Source organism: Trichechus manatus, unplaced genomic scaffold, assembly GCF_000243295.1.
Source record: "Trichechus manatus latirostris isolate Lorelei unplaced genomic scaffold, TriManLat1.0 scaffold00249, whole genome shotgun sequence".
Taxonomy (NCBI): domain Eukaryota; kingdom Metazoa; phylum Chordata; class Mammalia; order Sirenia; family Trichechidae; genus Trichechus; species Trichechus manatus.
Window position 1 is genome coordinate 1,564,823 of NW_004444185.1, and position 15,377 is coordinate 1,580,199.

General features: G+C 45.4%; 1 protein-coding gene across 2 annotated transcripts in view; it reads right to left on the reverse strand.

Annotated features, from left to right (window-relative positions):
• Positions 1–15,377, reverse strand: part of COPS7B (COP9 signalosome subunit 7B) — a 23,723-nt gene that overhangs the window by 4,964 nt on the left and 3,382 nt on the right. Inside the window, exons 3-7 of one of the 2 annotated variants that reach the window (XR_002822833.1) lie at positions 12,947–13,022; positions 10,565–10,653; positions 8,282–8,484; positions 6,367–6,472; positions 4,610–4,711 (exon numbers count right to left, since the gene is read on the reverse strand). Coding sequence is in view for 1 of the 2 variants with exons in the window: in XM_004389496.1 (XP_004389553.1) it covers positions 6,367–6,472; positions 8,282–8,484; positions 10,565–10,653; positions 12,947–13,022 (474 nt within the window). In the remaining variant the exon portion in view is untranslated. The remainder of the gene's footprint in view (positions 1–4,609; positions 4,712–6,366; positions 6,473–8,281; positions 8,485–10,564; positions 10,654–12,946; positions 13,023–15,377) is intronic. The other variant, XM_004389496.1, reaches the window with a different exon arrangement.

Here is a 15,377-nt window from a genome sequence, read left to right on the forward strand (position 1 = left end):
CAGCACAATTGGAAGAGCGTAGTCAATGTCACTGAACTGTGCATGTAGAAATTTTTGAAATGGTGTATCTTTGGCTATGTGTATTTTCACCAATAAAAAAGGCTAAGAAGGGAGAGGGTTGACATGTTGTGGGGTTGTTAACCAATGTCATAAAACAATGTCTGTACTGACGGTTTCATGAGAAACTATTTGTTCTGTAAGCCTTCACCTGAAGTACAATAAAAAAATTTAAAAAAAAAAATACACATTAAGAAAATGAAAGAAACCAGCACAACTTGTACGAGGAAAGGTCATGGAAGCTCCATGGACACATCCAGACTCCCTGAGGGACTGAACTGCTGGGTGGAGGGCTATGGGGACCATGGTCTCGGGGAACATCTAGCTAAACTGGCATAACACAGTTTATAAAGACAATGTTCTACATTCTACCTCGGTGAATAGCCTCTGCAGTCTTAAAAGCTTATGAGCAGCCATCTAAGATACTCCACTGGTCTCATCCCTTCGGGAGCAAGGGAGAATGAAGAGAACAGGATACAAGGAAAAGATCAGTCCGAAGGACTAGTGGACCACAGCTACCAAGGCCTCCACCAGTCTGAGTCCATTACAGCTAGATGGTGCCCGGCTACCACCACTGACTGCTGTGACCAGGCTCACAACAGAGGTTTCTGGACAGAGCTGGAGAAGGATGTAAAACAAAATTCTAACTCACACACACACAAAAAAAAAAGACCATATTTACTGGCCTAAAGGAGACTGGAGAAACCCCGAGAGTATGGCCCCCAGACACCCTTTTAGCTCAGTGATAAAGTCATTTTCGAGGTTCACCATTCAGCCGGGGAGTGGACAGCCCCATAAAACCAAATGGGACTAACGAAGCACAGCAGTCCAGGGACAAGGGCTAGAAGGCAGAAGGGGACAAGAAAGCTGGTGATAGGGAACCCAAGGTTGAGTAAGGATAGTGTTGATGTGTTGTGAGGTTGTTAACCATTGTCATAGGGCAACACACGTACTGTCAAATGAGAAACTATTTTGTTCTGTAAGCCTTCATCTAAAGTGAGAATAGCAGCACAATTGGAAGAACGTAGTCGATGTCACTGAACTGTGCCTGTAGAAATTTTTGAAATGGTGTACCTTTGGCTATGTATATTTTCACCAAAAAAAAAGAGTCAAGAAGGGAGAGGGTTGACATGTTGTGGGGTTGTTGACCAACGTCATAAAACAATATGTGTACTACTGTTTCATGAGAAACTATTTGTTCTGTAAGCCTTCACCTAAAGTACAATTTAAAAAAAAAAAAAAAGAAAATGAAAGAAAAGCCGAGCGGCATGCTTCTTACTTTCAGTACCTGTGACGCACTGCCTGAGGGAATTTGTTTTGAGGCTTCTCTAGAAGCTGACAAAATTTTATTCAAATAAAACATTACAAAACTGACAAGTTTTTGTTACAAGGCCTTTATTTCCAGAAATGGTGTCTTTCCAAGCAAATGATTACCTTTCCCACTGAGTAAAACAGCTTTATTAAAAATAAACAAAAAAGTACCATTTACTTAATTTCAGCCTGGTTGATAAACACCATATACCTTTCTTTCCTCATTTCTTTGTGCAGTCATTGTTACTAAACAATCAACTTCTACCATAACTAGTGTTCTAGATTGATTCTCTCAGTTAATGTATCTTAGACTTACTGACACAGTTTTACAACAACTAGATCAGTAAGGAAGGAGTTCTGGTGGCACAATGGTTAAGAACTCAGCTGCTAACCGAAAGGTCAGCGGTACAAACCCACCCAGTGGCTCTGCATGAGAAACGCCTGGTGATCTGCTCCTATAAAGATTACAGCCTAGGAAACCCTATGGGGTGGTTCTACCCTGTCGTATGGGGTTGCTATGAGTCAGAATTGACTTGACAGCACTCAACAACAGGTGAGTGAGGAAAAAGAAAATTTACTCAATCCACAAATAACAGTTCTGTTTTCACCCATGTTTCTGTGGAAAAAATCAGTACAAGCCTGTGAGAAATTAACCACCAGCCTTTGGATTTTTATAGTGGCCTCAGGTGCTGTGGGTGAGGTTTGGAGTCAGAGTGACCATGGTAGAGGTGAAGGGGAGTTCCTAACTGGGCAGCCTGAGGCCCAGACTCTGGGCACACTCACCAAATTCACAAGACAGCGTTCCCTCGTCAGCCTCCCAGCAAAGCAAACCGGCTCAACTGACCCCTTTCTGCTTTGCTGTTTTCCTCTTTTCCTGTATATATGCTCCCCCCGAACCCCCTGGACACACACACTCACAATTCAACACTTCCAATGTCGTGCCCTTATATATCTGAGCTCAGGGTGGTGGGGAGCCTGTGCATTCACAGAAGGGCATCCTTTGTTCCTGTCTACACCATCACAGCACCATGATAATGCAGCAACCTCATCTCCCGGCTGATCAAGTCTTTGATATAGGATCCTGTCAAAAGTTTCTGACAGGATAAGTGGAAAGATACACAGACACCCCCCACCTCCAATTCAAATGCCTATTTACTTCCTCAAACAGTTTTCTCTTATAGAAATAAGCTACTTTTTTGGGTGTTCAGTGACCCTGGTATGTGAGAAAAAGAAATGAGACTTACCCCAAGGAAAACCTTGTTTCTTTCTCCATTTCTAAAACAGCATTCAAGATCCTATACCTTCCTTCCCTACTCCTCAACGCATGCCCTTCACTTGAGTCGCACTAGTCTCTCCCACACACTCTGAAGCAGTCATTTCATTTCCGCCTTTGGTCTCTAACGTGTCCTATCGACCTAGCCTGCGCCTCAGCTAGCCACTCTGCAGAGTTGAGCACCTCTTCATAAAACCTTCCCTGCCCACTCAGCCCCCACAGACCTGCCCTCCCCTCAACCAAGACTGGCCTGGCGTAGACAGCTCTCATGGATCCCCTCATAGGCGTCTGTGTCTCCTGCTGAGTCAAGTGCACAGGTCTGGCTCCTCCAATAAGACTACTGACAAATGTTAAGTCCTCCACAGTCATTACCACTCTGAGGCAAAATGTAAACAACCCATAGATGAAAACAGGGCTTCTTGGGCTAGTGTCTCTTAGCCTAAGAAGTGAGGTCCTTTATCCTCAACGAAGACTTGGCTGGGTAGGGGGGAGTAACTGTGCCCTTACACTGGGGTTTTATTACACATGTATCCTGTTCAAATCAGCTTTATCATTTGAATTTCAACCACACAGACATCACAAAGGCGAACGCTGAGCCCACGACGCACTGTCACAGTCGAATGGGTTCTTAAGTGTCAACAAGCTTCTTCCAGTAGCTGAGCAGGTCTACCTGTTGACACCTCCTTCTCCTTCCAGGACCCACGACTGGCATCCCCAGGAGCTCCGCCATATGAGCCTGGTTCAACCCCGTGAAACAATCTTAAGAAGCTTAATTCCTCTTCCACAGAGCTGCCGTTCAATTGATGACAAATATCATCCCCACAGGCTTGTCTTCTTTGATCTAAATGTCCCTGGTCCTTTCCATTTTCCCTCCTCTGGTGGTCTGGCTCATAGGCCATTCCCCCATCCATTTACTCCCAAATGACACAGAGTTTGTCAAGCTCTTCAAACCATGAGCTCCTTTCAAATGGGATTGCATCTACTGGCAAAAATGCAGCCTAGCTCTATTAGAGACCCTAAATATTCAGGCAAAAGTAGACAGAAGAAGAGCGTCCTGGAACAGGAAAAGTTCATTCAGTTGTGGGACAAAGCAAAGGTAGACAACAGGAAGTAGCGCCCACACTTGGAGAAAGGCTACAAAGAAAAAGAGAACTGGGAGATAGAACAACTCTCCAGGAGGAACCAGGAGGCCCACTTTTGGTGCACTGTAACAGCCAACAAGCCTTGAGCTTTGTCACTAACTGAACTCCTGGGGGATTTTCTACATAATGGAAAATAGAGCTTACTCTGTCCAGTTTTGCTTTACTACCTATACAACTGGAACATAGCCTGTTTTGTAAACACAGCAATAGCTACATCAAAAAACCGGTTGCTGTCGACCCCACAGGACCACGTAGAACTGCCCTATCCAGTTTACAAGCAGCAGTTGGTGGATTTGAACTGCCGACCTTTTGGTTAGCAGCCATAGCTCTAAACCACTTTGCCACCAGGGCTCCATAGCTTTATACTGATAGCTATACATCAAGATTCCAAAGAACATCAGACATAGGCACATTCAAACATTAAAGAAAAATACACACCAAAAATAAATTCTGTATGAGATGTTTTGTGATGCTTCAACTAATCATTACCTCCCCTCAGAGGTAACGGAACAGCTTATAATATTATTGTTCTATTTGCCTCAGCTATCCTAGAATTATAAGTAATTAGTATGTGTTACTTCTGTAGACAGCTGAAAGGAGAGAATGTTCTTAGGCAGTTTGTGATGGGGCGGACTTCATTAAGAGGGAAAGCTCTTGAAGTTACAACTCACCAGGAGAAATCTGTTAGTGTAAGATTCAGGGGGACAAAACTAAGTTTTTTCTCTGAGAACAAGCAACCTAAGCCACTAACCCTTGAGAAAAAGGCTTAAAAAGCGAGGTCAAGGGCAACAGAAGCATAAATCCAAGCAGAATATGATGGAATTACCTTTGTTCTTTGTAGATGTGTTTTCTTTTCAAGTCAACAAATACTCAGTGAGTCTCTTCTACATGCCTCATGCTGGGGGCGATCTGCCAGATCATGCATTTACTAAATGGAAAAATTGACAAGGCTCTAGGCTTTGACCATGTTCTCCCTCTTCCCATACTGGTTTGTTCCAAATGTTCTAGAAGACTAGTAAATCAATAGATTGTTTTCAGTTGGTGGCAGAGGTGGCCTTGGACTTTTCCTCAGATTTCTTTCTCTCAAACTTAATAATCAAATCCTTACTGCCACCTGGTGGCAGCATCAGGTTCTGCTGGCAGGGATAGCCGTGTCTCCCAACAATGGTTCAATAAGAAATCCATGTGTGCCGGCTCGTTTTTGTCTGTTTTTTAACAACTGTGATTGAGAGTCTACACTATTGTATGAGTACTGGGTATGCCCCAAACATTAGCCAAGTGTCCCAAGTAGCTCTGTTCACACCCACTTTTCTTTTGCCAGATGCAATTCATCATGAAAGTAAGCTCAAATACGTCAAAATTCTAAAATTAGTACCATTCATCATTGATAACAGCCACAATCTGGCTGATTTTCCTAACTGGGTTTGTCTTTGGCTAATGTTAAATTAAATGCAGTTCATACTTCCTGGCTAGAAGGAGGATTAAAAATTGGCTATGGATTAAGAATCCACAATGTAGGTAATCCATGTATATGCATATATGGACATATGGTTATTCAAAATAAATCAGCTCTTGTTCATGAAAAGCATAGTTCAGCAGCCCACTGACACACTTATATGGTGTGTCAGAAACGTTCAGTTCAACCAACACTTGAGTACCTACCATGGACCAGACGTAAGGCAAGGAGCTGGGCTTACAAAGACAAACAAAAGGCACAGGTTCTATTTCCAAGGAGTATATGTAACAGAGTAGGGGAAATCTCCGGATTTCACAACTCCTCTTTCAACAGGCATGTTTACTTATTTCTTATGTCTGTTAGCTGTAATCCTGGGCCCCACTCTCCCACACTCCTGGACATCTAACTTTCAAAACTCATTAATACCCTTAGCATTTCAAGTCCTGTTCACACTAGAAAAGGACTCCTTCTCAATGCTAACATTTTGATCTTAAGGGCTCCAGACAAGTTCTGAAGTCGTTCACAGGTGTCCAGGCTACCAACACGTAAATACAGGCTCACACACAATGGCCCTGACCTGTGTCCAAGAGACCCCGGGATGGCTGTATAAGAGTCCTAAACAAGCAGTGGCACTAAACCCCACTCATACATTCTCATTCATTGATTTTCTTTCCTTTTCTTCTTATGAAATACATCATGCATAAAAATGTTTGTAACATACACCTACAGTTTAAAAAAGAAGAAAATGAACATTATGCCCCTACCACACAGCTTAAGAAATAGAACGATACAGGATCTTGAAGCCCCACATACCCCTGCCCAGCTGCACCCTCGCCCCCACCTGGTAAGCACCATCTCTCTATTAAGATCCATCCCAAAACTCGTTTTCCTTGGCTTGATAGCTGTGAAGTGCATGTGGACTGAGGAATCACAACATTCTCTGCTCTCCACGCCAGATCACTCTGCTGAGCAGGAATCAGAAAGGAGGTGGAGACTACCAAGAGCAAGGACCGCATCACATTCATCTCTGCCCCAGCACCTAGCCCAGTGCCTGCTTAGTGAATACCTGCTTCATCTATACCAAGACTCCCAGAACAAAGCAAAAAGACACCCGTTCCCTTCCTTACCTCTGTCTCTACCTGCTGCTGAGTTCGGTTGTGGTTCTCTTTGTACTGGTTGGCTCTCAGAACTTGCTGCTCGATGCCTAGCAGAACTGCCTCACAGCCATCACACCTACAAAGGAGAAAGCAGCTCTGAGCCACAGGAAGGCCTGCCAGCGCTCTCCTAGCCTCAGGACTCCCCTCCCCAGCACCCTCCTGGACTTGCGTTCCCACTCCCCCACCAGGGCTCTTGCCCCTCCATGCCTTCCAAAGGACAGGAATTTGTCAACACGTAACACAGGGTGCATGGGCAGAGGTATCATGGACCTGGGTGGTTTCTTAGCTTAATTTGCAACCTTAGCATCCCATGGGAATTGATTTTCACAGAATGTGAGAGTCAAGGAACCGGAGGGTTCATAGGTGGCACTGATTAATCACTTCTGTCGTCGGAAAAGTCACTTTCTAAAAAGCATCCTGACTCAGAGGCTGCCGCTTTTCTCAGGAGTATGAGTTAGTTCCTAGCTGCCATCCACCACCCCATTCTTTTATTATCCTTGCTTTTTATTTTGAAAAATTTAAAACATTAAAAAAATTTAAAGCATAGTACAACACCCACACATGCTCCCCACTTAAGATTCAACAGTTGTGAACACTTTGCTTTATCTGCAGTACCTCTCTGTGTACCAATTCTGTTTCAAATGTCACCCCAACCCCTAATCACGGGGTTTAAGAATCTCTACTAGTAAATACACTGAGATGGGTGTTATGATGGCACCTCCAGGTGGCAACATGCTGGGGGCTGAAAAAAAGGAAACCAGATGATGGACATGCAGAACTCCGTCAGCCACCTCAAAAACGGAACAGCACAGCAAATTTAGTGGGATTAGAACCTAGATTTTTGTTACCAGACCACTTACGTGTTCGGGGATTTTCTGAGTTTATTCCCTTTTTATTCGGATTTAATAGCTTTACAATATTTGGGAAGCTCCTGCTATACAAGGATGGCGTTCGGGATCACCCTTAGACGGAACATGGGCGGGGAAGGGGGCAGACAGCACATGCCCAGGGCTCCATAGTAGCTGAAGTGAAGGACCTCAGGGCATCAAAGCCGGCTGGGCCTTCTGGGGAAAAGCCCAGAGATCCCGTTTGTTTTAAAGGAAACAGTTCCCAGACCCCTCTGCACAAGTCTGCCTGCTCTGCCTCATGACCTCCAGCGTGCTGTAAGCCTGCCCGGGAACAAACTCTCCTCAACTCCAATCATATCCTAACCCAGCCTGCCCTCAAAACGCAGCCCAAACTTTCTTCCCAACTAAGCCCAACTGGCTTCATAAACCCAAAATCATTTGAATAACTCCACAACAAATCCTTGCAGAGCATGTAACAACTCCTACAAACATCAAATTCTATTAGGAAAAAGTATAAGCAAACGTCCCAATTGTTTTCATCTACCTGAATATAGTCTCAAATATTCCGTGTGAGTTCAGAGTAGTTCCTCCAAATCAGACTAAGCCCTTCCCTCATAATGTTTTACAACCACCACCCCAGTGTGTTACTGACTCTAAACATGGGTTTCCTTATCCAAAGACTCTCACAAACACCGACCTCCTGAGCAGGAAAGCACAGGATGGGGTCACAGAGTCAGGCTCCAGGGGCTCCAGCTGCTAATCCTGAGCACTTTACAGCCCACAACTAAATCGCCCCAGCTGCAGAGAGGACAAGAACTATTTTAGGACCAAGCACTAGGAGGCCTGAAACGAGCCCTGCTGCCCCACAGCTGCAGTCCCAAACGCAGCCCCACTCTCTGGCTTCCTGTCCGAAGGCCCCCAGCTCCCAAGCCCACAGCAAAGGCAGGTGACACCTGGAGAACACAATGTCCAGAGCAGAGGCCCAGGAGATAGGCTAGTCTCCTCCCTGAGGAGAGGCCCCCTTCTTCCAGTCTCACCATTCGTGCAAGGTCTTGACGATGTTGTTGATATCCTTCTTGCGGATATCACGGCCGATGCAGAAATCCACTTCCAGCAGCTGGTTTCGCTGGTCCAGCTTGCCCTGGATGATGTCAGTGTAGACAGCCTCGATGATGAGGTCTTCTAGTTCCCGGAGATTCCGCATCTCCAGGTCCTTCAGCAGCACGGAGTAGGGGATACACTGTAGATAAGGCCATGTGATAGTCATAAAAACCATCCGGCAAGCACGAAAGAACATGCAGGTCTTCCCCACACAAGCAACAGCTGCCTCGGGGCTTGGGGAAATGCAGTCCAGTGGCAATTATTTGTATCTATGGCAGCAAAGATGGATAAATGAGTTGTGAGAGCTGCGAGATGGAAACAAAGCCCCGCAGCATCTAAGAATGTGTTCCAGACACTCTGCCTCCTGGACTTTGCCCAGCCGACAGCTTTCACACCCTGGAGTACACTCAGAATCCAAAAGACTCCTCCCATGAGAGAAAAAGGGAAATGCCACTCTGCCACCTTCTGAAAGCTTGCCGAGTCTGCATCAGATGCCAGATCATTACCAGCCTCCAATCCCAGACAGTGGAGAGAGCTGGCTGCTTGCTCAGCAGAGGGCAAACAAAAAAAACACGCCAGCCAGCGCATCCACCTACAGGTGGCTAGTGGGGACCGCCAGCTCCAAGGTCAGCCTGAAGTTTTCATTTGTTTTCTCAGACCCTTGCAGCCACTGTCAATTGGGGACTATATTGCGCTGTACCAACATTCCGTGTGACTTCATGACAACAGGGTATGTAAATACCCAGTGTTCTGCAAGTCCTCGGACCCATTACTACTAGTTTGGAAATTAACACAGCGATCAAATCTACAGAAACAGACAGGAGGAACGCATGTGCAGAGAAGAGGGGAAGAGCAAGCATCCTGGGAGGGCTTTCTATGGCTAAAGGCTTAAAATCCAGGGGCGGTGGGTGGGCTTACAATGACACGCCGCAGAAATGGGAAGAAAAAAGTCACTCCTACTCTTTGCTACACTTGAGAAGTGCGTGGATCAGAACAAGAAAAAAGATCAAGTCCTCAATTCCTAACAAAATAGGTCTCTTGCCAGAAATGCCAGGCTGAGAACCAAAAATCTGTGATGAGAGCAGGTAAAATGTTTGCAGCAAATGAAATGGCAGCCCAAGAACAAATATCCATCTCTGAAGTTCTATCACAGAGCAGAAACACAAAAGCACACTTTTTCAAAGGCATAACCCCAAAAAACTTAGAAACTTAGGCTGGGGTGGGGCAGAGAACCAAACTCAACTACAGACAAACTCAATCTGGATCTTCTTTGTTAGGACCGTGAGCAACTGGCTGCACCAAGGCTTCTTCTCAATGGACTGGGGCCGAGAACTCGTACAGTGGAATGGTATCTTATTAAGGGTCTAAAGTTAACACGTAGGACAAAAATCACAATTGGAGTAGTTACTCTTGAAAACCCCAGAGGAAGGCAGCATATTAAAAGGCTACTTCTCAGCCCAGAAAAAAGCTCTGAGCCACGGGACCAGCATCCCCGCTTGACACAGCCCTCCTCTCGGGCACCCCAGCACTGAATGGGAAGGGAGCGTGTGTGAGAGAGAAAGAGAGTCAGAGAGAAACAGAAAGGGGGAGAGAGAGAGAGATGGCAAAATTGTAGAGTTAAATTGTGTACCAGGCTTGCTGGGGGCTGTGGGCTTTCTCGCTTCCTGTTTTCCTATTCCCCTGGCCTGTCAGCTGCGGCCCCTAAGCACAGCTTAGGACGGTGGTGGCAATCCAGTCTGGCACACTTAGCTTACAGCAAAAGGCCTTTGTCAAGAGATGCACCACACTACTCTCATGTCATGAAAGCGACTCTCAGGAAGTCCAGCATAGCAAGTTTTCCCATCAGCACTGGCACATTCACTGAGCAACAGAGCAAGTGGTAACTTGCCTCGAGATGCCATGCCGTTTGAAACATACATACCTTTAGGCACTGGTCTCCCTCTGGCATGACAAAATGCTCCCACCACACAAGGCGCCAGGGCATGCCAGGACTGAGACCACCTGAGTCACAATCACTGCTGGGTGGACTTTTCCTGAATGAACAGTGAGTAACTGCCCGCACTATTTTAATCGTTATCTTTCTTTCTTCCTTTGCCAAGCAAACTCTATGCATTTATGATGTGACTCTACTGCATGTAGCTGGGAGCTCCCTCACTGATACCACTGAGACTGCCTAGCTCGGGGTGAGGAGGAAGACAGGACAGGGTGTGGGACTGTACCTTCATCCTCGAGGCCAAGCTCACGATGGTGAGATGCTTCAGCTTGTTCTGCTGAGCTGTGCTCAGTTCTGGCAGGCTCTCCTTGTTGGCTGCTCAGTCCCACCCACCACAGAAATCAAGATACAAAAGGAAATTAGTACTTTTTTTGTGGAATGAACTCACAGACTCCCCAAACCAAATCCGCCTCTGAATCACTGTAATGACTGCATTTATTATTCCCAGGGCAGATATTCAGTGAGCACCTCCTGTCTTCTTTGGAAGAGAATGAGCTTCAAAGAAGACTCAGTCTCTACACACTGGGCACTCAGTCTCACCAGGCATGTGAACAGACAAAATGATGTGACAATTATCTTGATGGAGTCCTACTTGTGCCCCTCAGGACATTCAATTAAGTTCAACCCGCCTTTGTTGAGCCTCTGTCATGTGCAATGCCCTGTCTTAAGTGGTTCGGGGAAATCACGGACGAGTCAATAGTCCTTGCAGGGCTGCTGTGCTGCGCAAGTCCAGTGTACCAGCCGGCCGGAGGTGTGCAGCTTACTGGCCTTGACTTAGCCCCCGTTTTACATCAGGTATCTCAATAGCTACAAATGAAAGGCAGAACTACCAGGAGAAAGGTGTAAACTACTAGGAGAGAGTGAGCGACAGCAACCTCATTGGAAAGGTGCAGGAGGGGAAAAGAAAAGGCTTCATGGAGGAGATGGAGTCTGAGATGAGCCTTGAAGAATGGGTAAAATTTAACAATAACAGCAGCTGCAGGTAATAACAACATACATGGCAGCAGCTGCAGGTAACATATATGGCAAGCTCTACTTAGTGCAGGCATACACAGATACACACAGACACACACACACACAGCCAGTTAATCCTCACAACACCATGAAATAGATACTAAATGTCCTCCATCCTTATCCAGAATTCTGACATCCAAAAAGCTGAATCCAAACTGCTTTTTTTTTAAAGCATGGTACTAAAATTCATTTGGTGGCAATTCCTGACCTGAACTGAGGCAGGGTTTTTATCCCATTTGGTGGGAATATTCAGTTGTTTTGCTGCAAAATTATGAATATGTTTGACTCCAGGTGCTGCCACATCTCTGTAGGGGTGCTGCACAAAAAGGCATCACACTACGTTTATTTAAAGACCCCAAATTCTAAATTCTGAAACAGCTTGCCTCAAAAGGTGCAGGTAAGGGACTGAAGACCTGTATGACCACCATTTCACAGGTAAGGAAATGAAGGCACAGAAGCTCTGTGCCAAAGGACACAGAACTGTGGAAGTGGAGCCAGGCTATAACTGCAGGCAGCCTGGTTCAGAGTCTACGCCATGCTGCCTCTGTGAGAAGTGAGGACAGAGACAGAGGACACTCACTGGAACAGATCAAAGGTGAGAAAAGATGGGGTGCGCCAGAAAGCGGCCAACTGTGCAGTCTGACAGCAGCAGCGGGTGAGCAGACGTGACCAGTGAAGACGAAGGGGGAGTCAGGGCAGAGTAGGGAAGGCCCTGAGTGTCAGCCATTGTCGCACCACTAAAATCAACTAGGGAAGCCAGGAACAAACGGTTTGGGAGAAAGTAAGTTACAGTTAGTACATGCAAGCACCTCATTCCTGATGCTTACGATTTGAATTTAAAACGACTCAGATGCCCTACTATGAGAATGGGCTAAATAGATTACGAAATGTTAAAAATGACTACAAAGACTTAAAATATGGATAAATGCTTTTGAAATTAAGTGAAGAGAGCAAGATGTAAAAGTGCATATGGAATTACAACGGCACCTATGTGACAGAAAGCACAAGACTGAGGAGAGAAAAGACCAGCACCATAATGCGGACAGCAGCTTAAGGGTGGTCCAACTATGAGTGACTTTCTTCTTCAATGGGTGGTATTATTTTGATAATATTTAAAATGTTAAAATATTTCACAACTGGGTATTCTGATATTTCACAACAGTCTGAGTGTTCGATAAACACCAGTCCTCAAGAATCTCACCTGGAAAATAAACAAGAGATATTTGTGGATGTGGCAGTCTGCTTCCGACAACTTGGAGTTATGCAGACTTCCAAGTTACACAGACTTGGAAACCCTATGGGGCAGTTCTAACCCTGTCCTATAAGGTCGCCATGAGTCGGAATCAACTCAACAGCAACCAGTTTTATGTGGATGAGCGTACACATAGCCCCCATTTTACCCCCGTGGAAGTAAAAGCTGAGAAGAGAAATTCACTATGTGAGGTCACCTACAGAGCCCAGCAAAGCGGCAAGCAGCCAGGCCAAGAAGTTCCTGCCCCATGCTTTATATCCCAAACCTCAGTGATCCCATGGAGGCAACACATTCAAACACACCAACATACTCAATTCTTTTGAAGGATCTTAACCAACTCACCTATGTAATCTCGGTATGTTCCATAGGCGAACAGGTTCAGCAGCTGCAAATAAGCAGCATTAGCTCCTTCTGCAAGCTAAGGAGGAAAAAAAAGTTCACCGCACACCAAACTATCAATCACTGTAAGTGTTCAAATAGAGGAGCAACTACGTGCCAAAGATGCCATGGCTGTACTTCCGACTGTGTGATTAGCTGGCCCAAGGTCCCTTCCAACCCTGACTGCAGAAAAAATAAGATTATTAAGGCCCCAAAGTTTGTTTTTCTTCCTCAGGAAGACACATTTCACACTCTACATAGGATGCTCAAGTAACTGCTTTTATCACACACACGCATACAGCATTAAGCACTGGAAGCAGTTCAGGTCTTCTCAGGATTCCCTTGCCACTCAACTAAATGCTGGAGCAGCTGGGCCACACACCAGCTTGGCAGGTACAGAACCAAGCACTATCAAGCGAAACAGAGAAAGCTTAGGGTTGGTTCCAAGTTTCAAGACACGCGGACTAAGGAACCTGGGACAGATTAGCACAGCATAAGGTGCCACAGAAAAGCCAGGCTGGGACAAGAAACCAGGGTTACCATGCCTTCCCAAATAAAAAGTTTTGTTACAATTACTTACTCCTCACTGATGCTGATGGCAAAGACCCATCTGCAGAAGAGAAACAAAAGAGCCACCCCTCTGCGAGGAACTGCTCCTGACTGGGCGCTCCGTTTACTCACAAACACGCCCCATCACTCCTCCAGTTTACCACGCTCAGTAACGTCTAGACAGGAATGCCCAAGTGGTGCTCTGTAGACACCAACAGCAATACCACTCAATTTCAGCCACCTTTTAAAAAGGAGCTCCAAGAACTGCATCCATAATTTCTGACCACTGAAAGACAACTAGTTCACATATGAAAAAAATAAATTATGGGTAGAGAAAAGGTGATTTGCTAAGCACATTAAGTGGGACATCCTAATACCCTAGTCTACCTTCTCAGGTTACCAAGAACCTCCTGAGGTCCCTGAATCAGAGCTGGAAGAGATCTCATACAGACCGTCAAGGCCCCAGCTTTCAGACAGATGATTATAAAACTAGCCAGAACAGTCTATTTTCTTCTAGAGCGGAACTCCAAAACTTCTCTGGCCTATAACGTCTTTATGGTTTGAATTTTCATCCATCTCCTCTTAGTCAATCTTCCACGATACAAAACATCCTCTTGGCATATTTACTCAGGCTTTTCATGAACCTGAAGGAAACAAATCACCTCTTGGCCATCTCTTCTGTTGAAAAAGGAACCCAATTCTCTTAGGTCTTCCTCATAGGATTCATTTTCCATCTCTGGTAAATTAAATTTTTTTACTGAAAGCCTACCGTGTGTCAGGCAATACATAAACCTCTGAGGGAACAATGGTGAACACAACAAACCTTACCCTCACAGACCTTACAGTCTAACAGGTAAGATGAACATTAAATAAAAATCTACAATTGAAAAATAAAAGTGTCCAAAGGATTAATGGACCACAAGTACCACAGCCTCCACCAGACTGAGTCCAGCACAACTAGATGGTGCCCCAGCTACCACTGATTGCTCTGATAGGGATCACAATAGAGGGTCCCAGACAGAGCTGGAGAAAAATGTAGAACAAAATTCTAACTCACATACACAAAAAAAACAGACTTACTGGTCTGACAGAGACTGGAGTAACCCTGCAAGTATGGCCCCCGGACAGCCTTTTAGCTCAGTAATGAAGTCACTCCTGAGGTCCACCCTTCAGCCAAAAATTAGACATGCTCATAAAACAAAGTGAGACTAAATGGGCATACCAGCCCAGGGGCAAGGATGAGAGGGCACAGGGGCCAGGAAAGCTGGCAATGGGGAACCCAAGGTTGAGAAGGGGAGAGTGTTGCCATGTCATAGAGTTGGCAACCAATGTCACACAACAACATGTGTATTAATTGTTTAATGAAAAACCAGTTTGCTCTGTAAACCTTCATCTGAAGTACAATTAAAAAAGTGTCCAAAGTGGGAAGCATAGGTTGAAAAGTCAGTGCTTTCCATCTCTGCTCCATCTGGTCATTCTTCAACAGACCTTCTCATTTTTAAGGCACGATAACAAAAACTGGACACCCCAGGTCTTAACAACAACAAACCAAACAAGCAAACAAAGCAAAAAGGACTACTTCCCAGCTTTTCGTGTCACACAGAAGAACTGATGCCTCTGAATACACCATGGACTGCCAGAAGAATGAACAAATCTGCCTTGGAAGAAGTACAGCCAGAATGCTCCTCAGAAGCGAGACGGTTAAGACCTCATCTCATGTACTTTGGACATGTTATCAGCAAGGACCTGTACATGTTATCAGGAGGGACCAGTCCCTGGAGAAGGACATCATGCTTGGTAAAGTAGAGGGTCAGCAAAAAAGAGGAAGACCCTCAATGAGATGGAT